Source organism: Oreochromis niloticus, linkage group LG23 (assembly GCF_001858045.2).
Source record: "Oreochromis niloticus isolate F11D_XX linkage group LG23, O_niloticus_UMD_NMBU, whole genome shotgun sequence".
Lineage (NCBI taxonomy): Eukaryota > Metazoa > Chordata > Actinopteri > Cichliformes > Cichlidae > Oreochromis > Oreochromis niloticus.
In genome coordinates, this window is record NC_031986.2 from 35,724,450 (window position 1) to 35,744,683 (window position 20,234).

Genomic DNA, 20,234 nt, shown 5'->3' on the forward strand with positions numbered 1-20,234 from the left:
CAGATTCTTTCACTCGCGAGGGCAGTCATGGACGCACAACCTGCGTCTCATCACTGTCTGCATGCTTTATTTATACATTTCTGTGTGTCTATGTGTGCGTCTGTGTACAAAGATAACAAAGTTATTCTTAGAACTCAGAGCTGAGGTTCCCCTTTTCTATCTGTATGTTCTAGAAGAGAGGAAGCTGCTAGTTGGTAAACAAGTTTATCATCACAAAAGTTATTAGGTGAAAAGTCACATAGACATTTGCTCAGTGATCCTAAAAGAGCACATTTCATGTAGCTGATAACATATACACAATTTTCTTCTGACAATATCATTAATATTTTCTCTGACATGATTTAAAATTTGGAATAACGTGAAGACACTGCTGCAGTTGACCCCAAGCTGACAGGCCATCATTTACCTGTGATGACCTGTGAGATACAGATGTGTACCTGAGTTAAAGACTTTTTGTTTCTGAAGCATGAACACGGTCGCTGAAACTGAAACTCCACCCTAACGAGCTGTGAGGGATTCAGCCAAGCCCAAGTGTTAGGGGTCAATGCCGCTTATTGAATAATTATTGGTGGAAAATTGAGAAACAGGTAATAACTTAGAAACAAACATGCTGTGTATTGTCAGGATATAGATTTAAAATATCACATCACATTTGACCTCTGACCTCTCCTAAAGCTGTTTGTCATTGCCATTGTTTGTACTGACAGTATATCTGTATATAGGGAATGATATATGGGGACTCTAAACACCACATTACATTACTATGACTTTCTGTGCATCACAATAACAGATTATAACTGTTTACATACATAAGAATTTAAATGCATGGACTGTGCTCCTGAATACTTTTTAAAGAAACGTTTTTTCTCTTGATATTTATGATGAAACATTTAACCAAATTTTATTAAACAATGAAATGAATGTGACACATGTACTATATTCGCATAAATAAAAGTAATACAATAAAATGAACAATAATGACACTAAAAATGATGCCAGGTATATTAAATGGGTTTCAACAGGGCAAATAAAACAACTTTGCGCTAAATTATATTTAAAGAGAGGAAAAACTTAATTTATATGTGAAGGAAGCGTCGCCCACAGAGTGAGCTGCCTTCTTGTTTGATACAACGCGTGTTCTATTTTTACATTTAAACCAAAGGACAAAAGTAAAATAAAGTAACCTATTTTTAATTATCCTACAAATGAATCTTTATTTGAAGCAGATTCATAAAGATACAGGCAGCTGCAGCACCAATATGATGATTTTCTGAATTGAACACAGTAGTGATCAGATCTGTCCACAGACTCAAACATCAGGCCAGAGGTTCACATCCAGGAACGATTTTTCAAACCAAACACTCTTTAATGGAAAATCCATTTCTGCTTTCTGATATTAATGTGTAAAAATTAAACACACACACACACACACCGGTGCAGCTGAGCTCCACACAGTACCAGTGTCACACAGTGACCGACCGAGTGTGAATATTGAAATGACTTATCTGGTCACACACACACACACACACACATACACACACACACACACACAGGGATTATAGCAGTCTGGCATTTCTTTATTTCGAGAACTTCCATCAACAAACACATTTGGACGTCCGTCTTCGTGAGGACTTCTGACCCTGAATCCTGGTTTGAACCCTCAGACCCTCTTCCTCTCAGACCTGCAGGCCCCACCAAACAGTTTCCTCGCTCCTGGTCCTCAAAAAGACAGACGTGCAGGAGGGCACACACTCAGTTGGATGAAGGTTTGCATGAAGCTTCCACCTTATCTGCAAACTTTCCTCCTACTTCGTTCCAACTGACACAACTGTAATTTCATGGCCTGTGTTTCCCACAAAGCACACTCCGTCTGTGTGTGTGTGTGTGTGTGTGTGTGTGTTTTACCTCCCAATCACACAATTTTTATTTGAGTATTTTGTGGCGATGGACTTGTGTGTATATATAAATATATGTTGGACATGGTCCAAAATGAGATGACGAACATCCACAAGTACATCAGGAAGATAGCCACAACTGACCGTGTGCTTAGTCTATACCTGAGGCACCATGGAAGGCTACGCCCCTGCATGGTATGCACCACTGGCAGATAGAGGAAGTGGCTGACATCCAAAAGTCCTACCAGTGGCTGGCAAAGCTGGACTGAAAGACAGCACAGAGGCACTAATCATGGCAGCACAGAAACAAGCTCTGAGCACCAGATCCATAGAGGCTGGGGTCTATCACACCAGGCAAGACCCCAGGTGCAGGCTGTGTAAAGATGCCCCTGAGACAATCTAGCACATGACAGCAGGGTGCAAGATGCTAGCAGGCAGGGCATACATGGAACGCCACAACCAAGTGTCCAGCATAGTATACAGAAACATTTGTGCTGAGCATGGCCTGGAAGTCCCAAGGTCAAAATGGGAGACGCCCTCTATGGTGGTGTAGAATGACCGAGCTAAGATCCCTTGGGACTTCCAGATACAGACAAACTGGTAATGGCGAACCAACTGGACATAGTAGTGGTGGACAAGCAGAGGAAGACAGCCATAGTGATAAACGTAACAATACAGAATGACAGCAACATCAGGAAGAAGGAACATGAGAAGCTGGAGAAGTACCAAGGGATCTGAGAAGAGCTCGAGAAGATGTGGAGGGTGAAGGTAACAGGGGTCCCAGTGGTAATCGGAGCACTCAGTGCAGTGACTTCCAAGCTAGGCGAGTGGCTCCAGCAGATTTCAGGAACAACATCTGAGATCTCTGTCTAGAAGAGCGCAGTCCCAGGAACAGCTAAGATACTGAGCAGGACCCTCAAGTTACAGAAAAAGACCCAAGCTTGAAGGATAAAGACCACCTGCAGGGGCGAGAGGGGAATTTTCTATGAACCAATCACTAGCCTCCTCTGTTGACATGTGACCTTCTGCAGTTACCTTGATGCCCACTAGATGCTGCTGTGATCAAACCCAGACTAATCCAAGTTCTCACGGTGCTACTGTGAGAAATTATCCCTTAAAACATTTATGATAAAGTTCAGATTTAAGATAAATAACAGATTTGTGTAAAATCGTGCTGCTGTAACTTCTCCAGAGTGAATTATTACTTGAATTAAAACACGCAGACATCAGAAGAAGTCAGACAGATGTGTTTAAAATGTAACGTATATGGCTGTTGATGCTGATTCTGACACAGTTTTCTCCTCCACAATAGCCCTGAAGTGAAACCATCACTCTCCTGGCATGTGTGATGTGCCATATTTGGGCCTGGATGGAAGACGTTGAAGACCGGGTTTCCTTGTCTGTGATGTCTTCAGGTGGACGTCCACGAGTCTTCAGCTTTTACAGCTTTTTAATCTCACCTTTCAGATGGCTGGATTTACATCCATGAAGGCTTTGCTAGTAAAATCCACTCTGTGTAAATCTACAGTTTTATGAAGATGTTTTCTTCTCCATGGAAAAAATCCTGAGATCATCCACTCAAATCTTCTAGCATTCCTCTTTTTAAGACTGAACCAAACTGTGGGTGACCCTAAAGTTTCTGCTGCTCCGAGTCTTCTCCATCCTTTCTTCTGTGATCCTGCTGCAGATTCCACAGCTGCTTGGCCCTGCTTACAGCTTTTTAACATCTGGTCTGCTGCTGAGGCCGACAGATGTTTGCAGGTGGGCTTTCTCCTGATGCACTCGGACAATCAGACATCTTCCTCCCTTCGAAGGACATCCACCCTTCTTCGCTAGGGTGGATGTTGAGATGAAAGGAAGGATCCTGGGATCATCCCTCTCTGGCATCTCTCTCTCTCACACACACACAAAGACAGATAGACACACACACAAGAGCTCTCCCTCTTTCTGCTTCCTCCTGGTTTGAACTGTGAATTCTGTGAAGCGTGCTTCAGGATGATAATTGAATTTTGATGAAAGCCACATGGAGGCTAACTCTACATGGAAAGACAAGGAGTATCCCCGCTCCCCACAAACACACACACACACTCGCTCTGTGTACAGAGTAATAATTAACCAGAGGAAACGCTCGCTGCTCAGCACTAACAGGAACTCCTGTTTCTGTGTGTAAATTAGAAAATAAACTGGCCTTCATGTTTTACTTCAGGAGCTCAATTTGACTCAATTATCACATTTTCTGTTCACACACAGACATCAACTGCAGAAACTAATACGCTCTACTCAAAGTCATTTGAATCCAGCTGTTACACATGAACGCATTGTCCAGCACCAGAAAGTTCAAAACCAGAAAGATAACATTAGAAAAAGCACAAAAACGTGCAAATGACAGTGTAGTTGCAGATGATGTTGATGTCATGTCACAGGTTGCTGTAGTTGCAGATGATGTTGGTGTAATGTCACAGGTTGGTGTAGTTGCAGATGATGTTGGTGTCATGTCACAGGTTGCTGTAGTTGCAGATAATGTTGGTGTCATGTCACAGGTTGCTGTAGTTGCAGATGATGTTGGTGTCATGTCACAGGTTGGTGTAGTTGCAGATGATGTTGGTGTAATGTCACAGGTTGGTGTAGTTGCAGATGATGTTGCTGTAGCTGCACATGATGTTGGTGTCATGTCAGGTTGCTGTAGTTGCAGATGATTTTGCTGTAGCTGCACATGATGTTGGTGTAATGTCACAGGTTGCTGTAGTTGCAGATGATGTTGGTGTAATGTCACAGGTTGCTGTAGTTGCAGATGATGTTGCTGTAGCTGCACATGATGTTGGTGTAATGTCACAGGTTGCTGTAGTTGCAGATAATGTTGGTGTCATGTTACAGTTTGCTGTAGTTGCAGATGATGTTGATGTCATGTCACAGGTTGCTGTAGTTGCAGATGATGTTGGTGTAATGTCACAGGTTGGTGTAGTTGCAGATGATGTTGGTGTCATGTCACAGGTTGCTGTAGTTGCAGATAATGTTGGTGTCATGTCACAGGTTGCTGTAGTTGCAGATGATGTTGGTGTCATGTCACAGGTTGGTGTAGTTGCAGATGATGTTGGTGTAATGTCACAGGTTGGTGTAGTTGCAGATGATGTTGCTGTAGCTGCACATGATGTTGGTGTCATGTCAGGTTGCTGTAGTTGCAGATGATTTTGCTGTAGCTGCACATGATGTTGGTGTAATGTCACAGGTTGCTGTAGTTGCAGATGACGTTGGTGTAATGTCACAGGTTGCTGTAGTTGCAGATGATGTTGCTGTAGCTGCACATGATGTTGGTGTCATGTCACAGGTTGCTGTAGTTGCAGATGATGTTGGTGTAATGTCACAGGTTGCTGTAGTTGCAGATGATGTTGGTGTCATGTCACAGGTTGCTGTAGTTGCAGATAATGTTGGTGTCATGTCACAGGTTGGTGTAGTTGCACATGATGTTGGTGTAATGTCACAGGTTGGTGTAGTTGCAGATGATGTTGCTGTAGCTGCACATGATGTTGGTGTCATGTCACAGGTTGCTGTAGTTGCAGATGATGTTGCTGTAGCTGCACATGATGTTGGTGTCATGTCACAGGTTGCTGTAGTTGCAGATGATTTTGCTGTAGCTTCATCACATGATGTTGGTGTCATGTCACAGGTTGCTGTAGTTGCAGATGATGTTGGTGTAATGTCACAGGTTGGTGTAGTTGCAGATGATGTTGGTGTCATGTCACAGGTTGCTGTAGTTGCAGATGATGTTGGTGTCATGTCACAGGTTGCTGTAGTTGCAGATGATGTTGGTGTAATGTCACAGGTTGGTGTAGTTGCAGATGATGTTGGTGTCATGTCACAGGTTGCTGTAGTTGCAGATGATGTTGGTGTCATGTCACAGTTCGCTGTAGTTGCAGATGATGTTGGTGTGATGTCTGGTATTGTTGCACGTGTTCTGTGTTTTTCTCTACATGTTGCTGTAATTGCACAGGTTTGTTCATTGCTTCAGTTACCATGTACAGTTGCAGGAGTCACTAGACTTAACCACATTTTTTCACTGTCCAAATATTTCCAGACTGATGGTCGTGTGATGTAATTTCCTGTCTGTGCTCTCATCCGTATCGTTTCTGTGTGTGGTTAGGTTAACTGGTGATTCTAACCCTCTGACAAGAAGATGGATTTAAAAGTAGGTTTAAACTAAAGGCAGACTGGTAGTGACTGTCAAACAGGCCTGAAATACATCTACAGTAATAACAGAGATGCTGGCGTGTAGATTAACAAAAAGAAACTTTATTTACAAAGTCTTCATGACAAACAGAATAACTTAGAGACAGGAATGGGTGGGGCAACATGTCAGAAAGCCAAAAAAACAAAAGTGCAATTAAGTGTTTTTTTTAAGGATGATTCGGAGTGACCATTAAATAGATTCAAACAGAACTGTAACTGAAGATGAGGAGGGATTTCTTCACAGCAGGTCTGAATTTACTGCACTGATGGAGAGGCCTAAACAGAGAGGGAGAAAATATCCTTTAATATTTGGTCATTCATGGACACTGATTAGATAAAAACAAAGATTTGGGAACAGTTCATCTTCCAACTATCAACCTCGGAGGCTGACTAAATGAAGCATCAGAAACCCTAGACCAGGGGTCGGCAACCTGTGGCTCCGGAGCCGCATGCGGCTCTTTAGTCCTTATACTGCGGCTCCGGGTGGTTTGGGAAAATAAATTAGAAGTATTTAGCTGAAATGTATTTTATTTGTGTTTAGTTCTTTTTTAACTTGTAGTTCTAAATTGGAAGATTATTGTGATATTGAAATATAAAAATAAAATTATATTTTATTATTTTTCGTCGTTCAAAATAAGCGTCACACTCACGGAAGCCGGTATACCCACCGAAACGCCGTGCATTTATTGAGACTTTCAACCCCAGGTAGGCCAATTATGGATCTTTGGATCCACATTATGTCAGCAGCTATTCTCCACCGTGAACTATGTTAAAAACAAACACCGCTCACGCCTCACAGATGACAGCTTACAGTCCTGCGTAAAGATGAAAGTGACTTCCTACAGCCCTGATTTGCAGACGCTGTGCGCAGAGGTTCAGGAGCAGAAGTCCTTGTAAACACATCACGGCAGACCCGCTGCTTTTCAGCATCTCTTTATTGACCACTTTTCACACATGGTTGCTGTACGCATACAGCCGGCTGTAGCTTTTCAGCTCACAGCCCGACACACACCACCAACAACAGCAGAGAGAGCACAGACTTTAAGGCAGCGAGGCGTGATTGCGGGTGCTGCTCAGGTGCGTCCGACTCCCATGCAGCGGCACTGCCGACCACGGCCCACCACACACATTAACCAGGTAAAATAAATATTTATGCAGAATTTTGCAAATATTTATTTTTCATTTTTTTTGTAGCATAGTGATTTTTCTCCAATTATTTTTTAAAATTCAGGTCAAGGCTCCGCTACGTTCCAAAAGCCCAAAGGCGATATAAGGGTGGCAGCTCACAACAGTTTTTCTTTGCTACATGGATCATTTAAGTTCAGCTTTTAAATTCATTTAAGAGACCTTCAACTGAGTGCCTTTCCTTTTTGTTATATTTCTTTAAGAGTTCAAAATGTGTTAATTACATAAATAAAATGTAATTTTCTCTGTAGCACTTCATGGATTTCATAAGCAACACACTTTAGTTGTTCACAGAAAGCATAAAGGTAAAAAAACAATATATACAGTGTTATCTTCATTTTAGATGTCAAAAAGTATTTGCGGCTCCCAGTGTTTTCTTTTGCGTGGAAACCGGGTCCAAGTGGCTCTTTGGATGTTAAAGGTTGCTGACCCCTGCCCTAGACACTGCGGAACATCAGTCATTTACTGACGTTTAAGACCTAAAAACTTACAGGCCGCATCCAGGTGAGGTCACAGAGAGTGATGTGGCTTCCTGAAAGTCTCGTTGGTGATGGACAGACGGGTCAGACGGGCACCGTAATAATCCACGATGTAGTTCGATCCATCCGCTGGACCCACGATCTGCAGGACAAACCAGAGAGAGAGGGAGGGAAATTAGAGCCAGGTTTTCACAAAGCTGAGTTGTTGTTTCTGTGAGCTTCTACAGCAGAGGTGGAGGTGATCGTGCTCAAAATGGCTTAAGGCCAACGCTTTAACAAAGATGCTCAGCAGGAGGAAAAGATGAATATTTGTGCGTTTGTGAGAATGGTTTGAGCCTCCATCAGCCAGAATCAGGTTTGGAGTTCCTCTGAGATCGACTCTGGGGCCTCTTCTGTTTTTACTCATTGTCATATTCAGTGAAGATAAACGTAAAGGGGAATTTAATTTCCATGCTGGAAGAATGTTTGGAAAACCTGTCACATGATGTTTTAGCAGCAGCTTGAAGCAGCTAAAGCACTAAATGACGTTCATCATCACTGAATTCTACTAACAGCGCATTTTATCATTCATCAAATGTAATGAGCCTCGAATATTAATCACAGTTATGCTCTGAATGTGGGCGGATACCTCCCAAAGCCTAAAACTCCTTAAGGACCATTCACTCTTCCTGCGTCATAGTCGAGTATGGGCGGGGTTAATAGCCACAGCCCGTTCAGCGTCCCCCCCTCTGATGGATTTCCAGTCTCTATTATCTAAAACGGTTCAGCGGGACAGGGAGATCTGTCCCTTCACCTCCTGCTTCATCCGTCTGTCTCCGTGCTCTCAGAGTCCATTAGGACCTTCCAGAAGCATCATTCATTACCGGGGCCTCGCCTCGCCACTGTGCTGCACGATGGATGGGCGTAAATAATACCCAGAAAGCTGGTGCCTGCTTATTCATAAGCCCCCCCCACCACACACACACACACACACACACACACACACACACACACACAGTGAAATGGACCCTCGAGGAACTGAGGAATGCTTCATCACAGGCGTCACTCTTAACAACAGACAGAAAGTGACAGCGGGCTTTAAATCGCTGCTCCGATCCCTCTACAGTTTGGGTGAGTTTGAGCTTAAGCCTGCTGACCTCTGACCCCAGAAACAAACACGAGACCAACCAGACTCAATGTAAAAGGGACATTTTCAGCCATGGCGACGACGATGATGGTGCTCAGGTAGCTGGTGCCGGTGCAGGATTTTTGACTCACCTGCATGGCGATCAATATGAAGTCGATGAGTGTGCCGATCCCACAGAAACCAACAGTGCAGAACTTCAACAATCCTGAGAGAGAGACAGTCTTCATTAAATAACCAATATAAAATATTCCCATGACCGAAACATGTTCATCTTGTCTTAAACATTTAGTCTGTTTTAAATGGACGCTAGATGTTTTCTGATAATTCTTTTTAAAATTTATTTTGTGTTTTAGGATCATGTTTGAATCTTTTCCTGCCCGTCTGGGTCTTATTTTGCGTTATGTGAATGGCTCTCATCCCTGTTTAAACAGGTGAAACATTCCAGGTCTGTAATCAGGAGGACACAGCAACTCTCACAGGAACTGATAAAGATCCGGATTAAGTCTGCTGTGGTTGAGCAGAGCCATACACTCTGGTGATAGGCAGGTGGCAGGTAGCAGCGACACAGCGAGCTGAAACAGTGTTTTAAATTTTAATTCAGATTTGATTGTACAGTTTTTGTCAGAGGTCGGTCGGGGTGTGAAACCACACCTGAGGACGCCGGACACGCCAGGCGCCAAAACCCTCCAGCTGTCACTTTACGTAAGCCTGTGTGCTGAAGTGTCCTGTGGGGGCGCAGGGACTTGTGCTGCTGGTTTTACTGCAGAAACTCTTCAGAGTGCAAAGGAGTGGGGACGCATTATTTACATGAAGGACCTGAGACTCGTCAGCCTGCAGCTTCCTGCTCTGCTATCGGTTTTGCTCAGATGAAACGCGTTGAAAACATGTCTGCATGAGCTTTCTCAGACTTTTAAACTCCTCCTCCTCTTGTGTCTGGTCTTCCTGCGCTGAGTCAGTGTCTGAGATCATTGTCTGAATGTTACAGTACATAGTATTCACTTTAATAAATACCTGCAGACATGAGAAAGCTGTAAATCTAAAACATGACTCTAAGGTGGTTTTTCCTTTTATTCAATTCTTTAAATTAAACCTGAAAGGCTGAACCTGAGGAATCACTGTCCAAATACTGACAGCTGACAGTACACCTGCTCACCGACAGGTGTCACCTGACTGCACCCCCAACCACCACACACACCTCCATCCACACCTGCTTTACTAAAACTAGATTAAGTGAGAGAGCTGGCCACCCAAACTACAGGCATCAAAATAAAAGCTGCAGGTGTCTGTGTGTGCGTGTGTGTGTGAGAGTGAGTGTGTGAGAGTGTACCCAGAGCAGGATATCCCAGGTAGAAGCGATCTGCTCCGAGCCAGCCCAGAAACAGAGACAATGCCACGGCCACTTTGTAGGAATAACCACTCCTGACAGGAAACACAGAGAGCATCAAACCACCTGAAGCTCACACACACACCAAAATCTATACAGGAGTGTGTGTGTGTCTGTGCTTGCACTGTGAATACTCACACATTCCTGCAGGGGATGGATTTGTTGAAGCCGACCTCGTCCCCGCTAAACCTGAACACCGTCCCGTTGGAGAGCCGACAGCTGATGTTTGGAGCTGGGAGGCACTCCACTGCGCATGCACGCACACGAGCACACACACGAGCACACACACACACACACACATACACTTGTTTAGATGCAGTTATGATTGTATTCACGCCATTGAGCAGCTCTGCATGATTCATGATTCGTAATAATCCTTCTTTATCTGATCCCAGCTTCAGTGCAACCCCTCAGTTCATCCTGTTTGAAAAACTCTTCTCTCTTTATACCCCACCCCCAAAATAAAGCACAGTTTCTCTTGACTGGCTGACCTGTGGAAGCCTGCTGAAGGGCAGCTCTGCAACATCTTCAGGTTTAGAGTCTGCCTGTTTTTTAAGCCACCGCCCACAAACAGAAAAAAATCTAATCTGAAGTGAGACTCACCCCACGCCGTCATGTCCCTGCAGTTCTCTGGCTCCTGAGTGGATTCGTCGATCTTTGGATCATTGCATTTATACGTGAGCAGAGTGAAGGAAGGCAAACACACTTCAGTTGGAAAACATCTGCAGCCTGTTTCTACGTGACACGGCGTAGACTGTGGTTTAGGGGCGGGGAAAAGAAGTCGATACAGCATCGTGTCAAGATACTGTCTGGATACAGGGACCCCAAATATCGATACTTCATTAAATAAATGAAAATACTCTGGAATCCTACAAACAATCTCATGCACGCCATCCTGAGATAACGTTAGCTTCCTCGCATGTACAATTAAATCAGCAGCTGCTTGCCGACTGTACAGCTGTTTTCTCTGTACCTGGTGCTGACTGTGCAGGTGTCCACAGCTTGTAGGTGTTTCACTCACAATGATCACAGGTCATCTGACGGAAAGCAACATTTCTCCAAACACTCTCAGTCTTACTGCGGTCACTCTCAGAGACTGTTGAAGGTTTGCAAATAACTGCTTTATAAATGCAGACTGATTGCCATCATGTTCCCATCAGCTGCTGAACGCAGATGTGATAATTAAACGTGAAATTCTGTCTATGGAGACAGCAACAGATGCATGATTTTCAAATTGTGACAAATCATAGTTGTAATAAACTTTGGTGAATTATCAGAGACGGACTGCATTCAGTTGCAGACTAACTTCATCTTATGGCAACATTTACGGCAGGTTTTAGTGACAGCCTTGGCTTGGTTGACAATAACTGAACTTTATCTTACTGGGTAAAACAGACACTGATAAAGGACACAGAGGTTAAAAATCACAATAACATCGTATCATTAGGTCTGACTGAACGATGAAAACAGCAGAGTGCTGCACTGAGTAAATATTCTGTGTTTATGAAACAAACTGATTCTCCTGATTCGGGTTTCTGAGCTCTCCTGACACAAGTGAACTGTTCGGTCTTCAGACTGAAGTTAAACATCAGATCGTAACTGCAAAGACAACGGAAAGCTTGTCCTCCTTTGAAACTTTAATCTGACCACACTGATCGAAAAATATCGATCAGACTGAAAAACCCTTCAGGTCCCAAACCTGTGAACACACACTGCTTTTCTATGAGAGGTGAAGCCCGCATTAAGCCACGGAACCCCCCAAAACGTCCAAATGTAACGTTTTGATCTGAATGTCACAGAGAAGCTATGGCTAACGTTAGCCGCCCCGTAACCCCGGTAATGAGGCGTTAAAGCGCGGTAAACACGGGCGGAAGGATATTGTCCGAGTCTCAGGTTCTGGCAGTTCTCCGCCTCCTCGCTCAGGACCAGCTGCAGGTGCGAATAAACGCAGTAAAATAAGAGGCTGAGCGCCCCGGAGCGCACACACAGCAGCCGCCTCCGGGAGGACGCCATGATTCCCTCAATCACGTGACAGGGCGGTACCTTCACGGACTTGCAGCATGCTGGGAACTCAGAGTGATGTAGGACCGGGAAGGCTCGGCAAACCATTTATATTTATTATTTTGGTTTTATTTGTATCGTTTTCAAATCTAATCATTTGTAACCATAAGACACATATATAAGTCTTGTTCTTGTTATAAAATCAGCTATTTAAATAAACTTAAATAAAATGCTACCAGGTAAAACAGTTTCAACCTGCTTCATGTGTGTTATTTTCTCGTTTAAGTATGGATATTTTATGTCAGACGTAGAAATAATCTATCTTCTTTATTGTGCTAAAATAATGAATGTGCTTTTAAACAGAATATGGAATTAAAAACAGTTAAACTAATGATAAGAAAACAAAATGATCCTTATATTATGCTTTTGCATTCTTAGATTGAGATTTCCTACAGCCATGAATGCGGCATTAAAGTGACGCTGGTGGCAGACTGGATCCAGTTTATGTGAGTTTCACACCAGTTTGAAACTCTGGGAATCTACGTGTTTTTCTGGCTTAAGTGTCGCTTCGTGTGCGGACTGTTTATCTGTTAGAGTGCGGACCGGAAGCGCAGTTTCTGCCGCAGTTAGCGGCTAATGCTAGCGGAGCGGAGTTCTCGAGTTCTCGGTGAGGAGAAAGAAGAGGAGGAGGAGGAGGAGAAACTCCTTTAACTCTTTACTTTATTCCCCTGATCTGAACTCCGAGGCAGACTTTGTACCTGTGTGCGTTTGTGTGTGTGTGTGTGTGTGTGTGTGAGAGAGAGAGGTGGTTAAAGTGCGGCTTTCACCTGTTGTAAACTTTGACGCACCTGCTCGCGAGCTCTGTGACGCTATGAGGTGAACCAAGGGCCAAAAGTGCAGGTTAAAATATGTACAGGTGAAAATACCGTCTGTCCGCCCCCTCCCCCTCCGCTGCTCAGTTTCACTTCCTGATTTCTCAGGTGAGCTGACAGGTGAGTGCAGCAGACCCCGCTCTGCGTCATGCTGTTTGGTTTCGGTGATGGGGGGTGGACCGTGTGTGTGTGAGGGAGAGAGAGAGAGAGAGACAATAGCTCGGCCTGGCTCGGCTCGGCTCTGATTGAGAAAATATTCCGTGCTGATATCGAAGCTCACCTGCCACACCTGGACACTGCGAGGACGGCCGTGTTAGCACGCAGGTGGGAAGTACCTGAGTACTTTCAGTACCACAGTGAAATAAGGTGTGAAGTAACTCCTTAAGTATGAGGTACAAGTTTTTAGAAAGTAGAATGGTGAAAAGTACGGTGGCCCGGAGGGCACAGTGCACGGCAGGGCGAGAACGTGCAGGTAAGGTCAGAAACGTCACTTTGTGAAATGGAAACCAGTGAACACCGTTAGGTCTGGGATACCATTACCATGGTGACTCAAAGGGACTCTTAAGGTTGCGGTCACGTGACTGCGTGCACCTGCTGTGGTGTGTTCAGGGTGTGGTGCTATGTCACACAATTCTCCGGTGCTCGTGACGGTTTTGGTGTTGATGGTACGTTCTCGGTTTCCGGTTCCGGCTGCCTGTCATAGTTTTCATCTTGTTTTTTCCTGTTTGGTGTCAAATTTCGGTGTTTACAGGCCTGTTTCATAAATCTGCTGTGTGTAGTATTTTCTTCACTCAGTACTGGTTTCTGTGGTTCTTCAGTTTGTAGTATTTGCTGTTTGTAGTATTTGGTGCCTTTTGTGTTTGGAGTTCGTAGTTTGTTATTTTTACCATCTTTACTTTATCGTTTTCAGGGATTTTCAGCATCACTTTGGTTTTTGTCTTTTTGTAGTTGATGGGGTTAGTTACGGTGCCCTCTGGCAGCTGGGATAGGCTCCACCCCCTGTGACCCTGATTTGGATAAGCAGAAAGAAATGAGCCAAAGGTGTTTGGTGGTGTTTCTGATATTATATCTTTGGTGTTCTCAATGTTGGGTCATATTTTGGCCGATTTTGGTGGGAGAAAAGGTGAGTGTGACTCACCTGAGACAGACAGTGCACAGGTGCTGACCTGCATGTTTTCCTGTGACTTCATGCAGTGTTGTTGATGACAGAGAAAGAGCGGTCAGTATGAGTCGTGCTGTGAGGTGTCAGAGCACAGGTAGCTCCACACCTGCTCGTATTTTAGTAGGTGTTTATCAGACTTGGTCCAGAGCTGAAGGAAATAAAGTTGTTCTCGGTTCTTCCTGGTTTAGGTTAGGTCCTCCAGAACAGAGGACGGCGAGAGCACAGCAGAGATGTTTGAAAATGTCCCGACAGGTAAGTCCTGACTATAACTCAAGAGAAACCATCCAATGATTCGCGTTTATCCGAGACCACGTCTCACACGCTGTTTATGTCCTCAGTGTCCTCGACGGAGCGTCAGCAGGTGCTGGCAGCTCTGGAGCGTCTGCAGGCCAAACTGGTGCAGCGGGAGGAGTGGACCCACAGCGATACCCTGGGAAACCTGCGAGAGACGCTGCAGAGCCCGCTCTTTAACCACATCCTGACTCTTCAACACTCTATCAAGCAGCTCCGCAGCCAGGTGAGCCTCACTGAGCATGCTCCGTCCTGCAAAATAGAGTGAATAGGATCGCTCTGATCCCAGCACGGATGTTTAAGGTTTACCGGTACTTCACCTGGACTGCAGGAGGCGCAGCTCAGGTGAAGGAGTTCACACAAAACAAAAGAGCCTTAAATGATGACTTTTATATTAACAGCTATTTCATGGAATATTTCATTCACAAGAATTTTATTGTTTTTATCCACAACCGTGTTTCCCTCACCTCCTTTCTCGTGATATAGATTGATATGGATGCTGTGCACTGTATGAAAGAAACAACCTCGCAACAACAAGATAAGAGAGGTTAGCTAGCAACAGGGAGCTAGCTGCAGCGACACACTTTCTATTTGTCTTCATCCCTTTACTCCACTGAGCCTGACACAGGGCTGCAAACATTACGAACATAAAGGTTTTTCATTTGTACAGTTTCTTTATGACTAACTATCATCTACTGTGATCGCCTGTAGCATTTTTTTTAAAATATCATAGCCTATTTTTTAAATGTATGTTTCGACTGGGTCCACAGTCTGAAAAGTGGACTGTAAGACGGACCCAACACACACACAATGTTTGTGCTCACAGTTCAGCTTTTATTGCCAACTTTCACATGTACAGCTATACAGTCTCTGCTCAGAGTTGGTCTCGGCACGCATGCATTTGCCTCTCACTATAAAAAGAAGAGACTGTGATTACCACCGCTACCACCTGTGGCCTCCCCAGGCACCACCCACTTGAGTTCACTGCGCCGCCCCTCCCCTGCAGCTAGGCCAGGGACCACACTGCCGCCAAAAGGACATTCTCATGTCCAGCAGGGGGCGACTCCTCATTTTGTACAAAGAAGTCTGTGAGAAAATCGGGGAACTATTTCCTGTGGCTGTAGCTCAGGAGGTAGAGCAGGTCATCTGCTGATTGGAAGGTTGGTAGTTCGATTCCTGGCTCCCCTAGTCTGCATGCCTAATATCATTGGGCAAGATCCTAACCCCCACTTGCTCATCAGAATATGAATGTATGTGAGTTAGAAAGCACTCACAAAGCATGTGTGGGTGTGTATGGGTGAATGTGGCGTGTTGTATAAAGCGCTTTGAATACTCCAGGAGAGTAGAAAAGCGCTATATAAGAATCAGTCCATCAGTCCAGTCCATGATGAATTTCAGGGCTGACTGAATCAAACATGAGGTCATTTTGGAGATTTTGGCGCTGTCAGAGTCACAGCAGGAGCAGGAAGTAGACAAGGGCGGGGCTATACTGTGATTGAGAAGTCACCACTTAATGAGTGAGCAGACTCCCTGAATTTTTCAGTCAGTTCATCTTTTATATACAGTCTCTATGTCAGGCAGACGATGCACTGCGAGATAAATCGGTCCTGACAGCTGCTATAGAGCTGGAGATGAGCAGAAGATGTCCAGAAACGCATAAACATTCCTGATTAACCCGGAAAAGAACCTGAGTTCAAGTAAAACTTCAGAAATGGAACAAAAAGCTTTCAGTTAGGTTTACTTCAGTGGGTGTTTCTCATCACATGTTCTCCATCTATCCGTGTGAGTGTTTCCCATCAGATCTGACAGGTGTAGCCCCGCCCAGGTGTTGACAGCCTATCGGGTATCAGTCCTGTGCTGCCTCCCGCCCACCGCTGTGACCCGGGCCGTCGAATCCTCTCTGCATCGCCATCTGTATTCAGCTCGCGCCTGCGCTGACGTGAGCTTTACAATAAACAATCTGCAGGCCAAATTAAGATAATGGCAATAACCCGCGGCGGGCTTCATATTCTAAGTGCTGCGAAGGTCAGAGCGAGTCTATGAATGCGCCGATGGAAGCCAGCGGAGGGTATATGAAGCGGGGACTTCTCCCTTTATTTCTGGCCCTCCCTCCCCAGCGTGCTGCAGATCTATCAGGCTTTAATATCTGGTGTCTCGGTTTGAGTAACGGCCTTGTCGAGGTGGTATTGATGAAATGGCTCGGGATCCTGCTCCGTCAGCCCGGCCTAAATAAGCCGCAGACTGATAAGTTTCCACAATGTGAGTGTAAAGGTCATTAATACATTACCTGTTCAGAGAGAGCGCCTGCAGAGGAATCTATTGATTTTAGTTTTTTTCCTCTCTCCTCCCCACTTACCCCCCGGCCTTGCCGCGTCTTTTTTTTTTTTTGCGTCCTTGCACATAAGGGCGCCTCCCATCTCTCTCCCAGTCTGCCTCTTCATCACGGTGAAGTTTGTGGCAAAAGTTCAAAAGTATGTGGACGGTTTCTTTATGCCTGCACACACAGTCAGTCAGCGAGCGGACCCTGGTTCACACTCATGTGTTTGAGTCTAAACGCTGGACATCTGTGTCCAGCACGATCCTGATGTCACTTCCGTTCACACCTGAGACAAACAGGAAAGCAGCAGGTGTTTAGTTCAGACTTGACATGCGTCAGTCTGACATTAGCTGATTGGCTCGTTTGCAGAACGGATGTATTAATTGGGTCACAGATTGAAGCTGTTCAGGGTTTTCCTGCACTTGTGCAGACTCACTGCATTAACAGAAGCCTGTTTAGGTTAGATGAACACAAGTTTGTATTTATTTATTTCTAATCTCTGCTTAAAAAAAAAAAAAAAAAAAAAAAGATTTATCAGAGACCAAAAGAAAAAACCTGTTTTTATTGTCGGTAGAACTGACTGGCTCAGACTATTGATCCAAACAAAAACCAGTACTTAGTTATTCGTGACAGCATCCAGTCCTCAGGTACAGTGAGGCCAGCGTCCCGTTGCTGATGAAGACAAGTAAAGCCGGTAGCAGTGACGATCAGGGCACCGTCTCTGGGATGTCTCCAGGTCTGAACTCTAACCAGATCCACTAGAAACGTTTGAGTTTAAACAACTTCTTCAGCATCTTTGCAGTTTAGCATCCGTCGGGTCTTTGGATCAAATGCACTTATGTCATCATGTGGATCTAAAAATGGGGAAAAAATGCACCAAAGTTGTAACTTAAATTTTGGACTTCCTGAAGGATTTAGGGTGACGGGTTTAGGTTGGGGCTTCAAAAGGATGTTTGTGTATTTCTTGGGATGCTACGCGCGTGTACCAAACCTCATACATGTACATTTCAGCACTTCTGACTCTACAAATGTGTGAGGATGTTCTTGCCTCAGACGTGATGATGCGACCTGCCTTGTAGCTCTGATGAAATTTTATTTTATTTTCTGTGGTTTGAGCTTTGAAAATATGGCGGCCCTGTTAAAGATTACATTTTTACTCTGATAGTGAAAATAATCAGGTGATATAATCTAGAATGATCACTGTGCAGTAACCTCTGCCTTCAGTCTCTGTGGACTCGCAGGACGTGCGACGTGTTTGACAGGACAGAAAACTCTCTCACTTCTCTATCAGCACTCCAATATGACTGGAAGATCTGATGTATTGATTAACCTCTCCTTCCCCTGTAGCTGAGCGCCATGCCTCCCAACACCAGCAGCGATTTCAGTTTCTCCAAAAAAGGTCAACTGATCATGAGCGTCGATCCAGCCAGCGGCTCAGCCCCATCCATGCTGTCTGCCACCTCCTCCATCCTCACCAATGGCTCGTTTCCGCCCAAACGTCAGACTCCGTCCACACCTGACCTCCAGAAGTGGATTCTTGATGCTGCCAAGGTGGGTGGAGCCAAGACGCTCACACACAATCTCACAAATGAATTCGACATGATAGCAAACCGCTCAACTGAGTGTGTGTCTGTGTCTGTGGTTGTGCGTGCATGCATGCGGGTAATTGTGTGTGCTTGTGCGTGTGGACTTGCATGCAGGGACGTCCCACTGACGTGGTCAGATTGACTCGTCCTCTGACCGGCGGTCTGGGCTTCAGCGTGGTCGGTCTGAATCCAACAGGAAGCAGTAGCCGCGGCGTCTTCATCAAACACGTCCAGCCCGGAGGAATCGCTCACAGGTTCAGTGACACGTGTTTAGTTTGCTCCTATCAGTGAGCAGCAGGTCACCACACCACGCTCCACCCATTAACTTTTATTTTGAAAATATTAGAGCAGAACTGCTTTGTGCCATTCCACTTCCTGTTATTGCCATCATACACCAGGGGGAGCTTTCATCTGGTCATCTGGTTTTGTGTGATCGGAGTTGGCCTGTGTACGACAAACATGACGAACATTAATAGAAAAAATGTTTGAAACATTAAATTTACATGTGTGTGATGTGTGGCTGAATCAGCTGGTGTTACCTGACGCAGTGTCTGGCTGTCCAACAAGAGCCCGCCAGCATCGCTCAGATGATGTCATGTGACCATCATGTGTGGCTGACATGTTTTGGTCGTTAGAAGTGAGAGGGTGCAGACTTTAAAGGCAAACGCAGTGAAGTTCGCCTTTAAAGTAAGTCTGCACTGCTCAAACGGATGTGGCCCTGTCTCTGCAGGGACGGGCGTCTGCAGGAGCGGGACCAGATCCTGGTGATAAACGGCAGTCCTCTGGAGCCGGGCATCAGCCAGCAGCAGGCGCTCTCCCTCCTGCAGCAGCCTGGAGAGACAGTGGAGCTGGTGGTGGCCAGAGGCCGCCTGTCTGACGCATCGTTACTGCCCACAACACCGATCAACACGGTAAGAAAACTGTGGCGTTTATTCAAAGATTTAAAAGAGACTGGACTTCTGACGTTCTGTGTCTGGGGCTCTGACGATGTTACTGAGGTGGTTTTCATGTTTAGGCTGATCGCAAGCAGCACAGACCAAGTCACAAATGCACACATCGTTGTTTCCCGTACTCTGATTTATTTGTGGACACGCAGATCCAACGCTCTGTAGAAATGACTTCAGTCGAGTTATCGTAAACTCCAGCTGACTCCTGACGACAACTCAAGGATTTTCCCCATGATGTTTAAATGCTGCAGAAAGTAGGGATGCACCAATTGGATGATCGGGATCTGCATTTGCGTTCCCTCGCAGCTCAGAGGAGTTTCTCATTTAAACACAAACTATGCTCAGGATGGAAAACTCGTATATCTCTGTGCACTTCTACACTCGTCCAGGGTCAGACTTGTTTGGAAGCTTTTATTAATTAACAGGAAAAAATAACACAAAAGTGAATGACGACAGGAAAGACTCTCACACTGAGCTGAAGGAGACAAATAATGTATTGATATATGGATTATAATTATACCACCTGCGACTTTCAGAGCTTGGATGTATTTTTTATCATATCACATGTGCGCAGAGTTTAAATGGAGCCTGATGTTGTCATCAGTGTAAAGAGGAGTTCCTGTTATTCATGTAACTGCAGAACAGAGGCTGAGCTGTTGTATGGAAGCTGGAACAGTCACCAGCAAACTGCGCGACCTCGTGGTCTGCAGGAATATAAACACCTGTTCGTGTGTGAGTCTGCAGATTCGCCGTTTCTCGCATCCT

General features: G+C 45.0%; 2 protein-coding genes across 14 annotated transcripts in view; one reads left to right on the forward strand and one right to left on the reverse strand.

The window, feature by feature from the left end:
- Positions 1-6,160: 6,160 nt before the first annotated feature.
- tm2d1 (TM2 domain containing 1) lies at positions 6,161-12,355 on the reverse strand. The gene is made up of 7 exons (XM_003451292.5): positions 12,173-12,355; positions 10,897-10,970; positions 10,432-10,540; positions 10,237-10,328; positions 9,041-9,114; positions 7,796-7,925; positions 6,161-6,395 (listed from the first exon to the last, which is right to left on the reverse strand). Exons 1-6 carry the CDS (start codon positions 12,304-12,306, stop codon positions 7,815-7,817), a joined length of 594 nt encoding a protein of 197 aa, XP_003451340.3. The 5' UTR covers positions 12,307-12,355; the 3' UTR covers positions 6,161-6,395; positions 7,796-7,814.
- Positions 12,356-12,731: 376 nt separating this feature from the next.
- patj (PATJ crumbs cell polarity complex component) overlaps positions 12,732-20,234 on the forward strand; it is an 83,381-nt gene continuing 75,878 nt past the window's right edge. Inside the window, exons 1-7 of one of the 13 annotated variants that reach the window (XM_019351405.2) lie at positions 14,182-14,207; positions 14,361-14,385; positions 14,517-14,580; positions 14,667-14,845; positions 18,284-18,487; positions 18,637-18,776; positions 19,253-19,433. In XM_019351405.2, the coding sequence (XP_019206950.1) occupies positions 14,197-14,207; positions 14,361-14,385; positions 14,517-14,580; positions 14,667-14,845; positions 18,284-18,487; positions 18,637-18,776; positions 19,253-19,433 (804 nt within the window). In that variant the 5' untranslated portion in view covers positions 14,182-14,196. The other 12 variants (XM_019351410.2, XM_019351408.2, XM_019351407.2 and 9 more) reach the window with 12 other exon arrangements.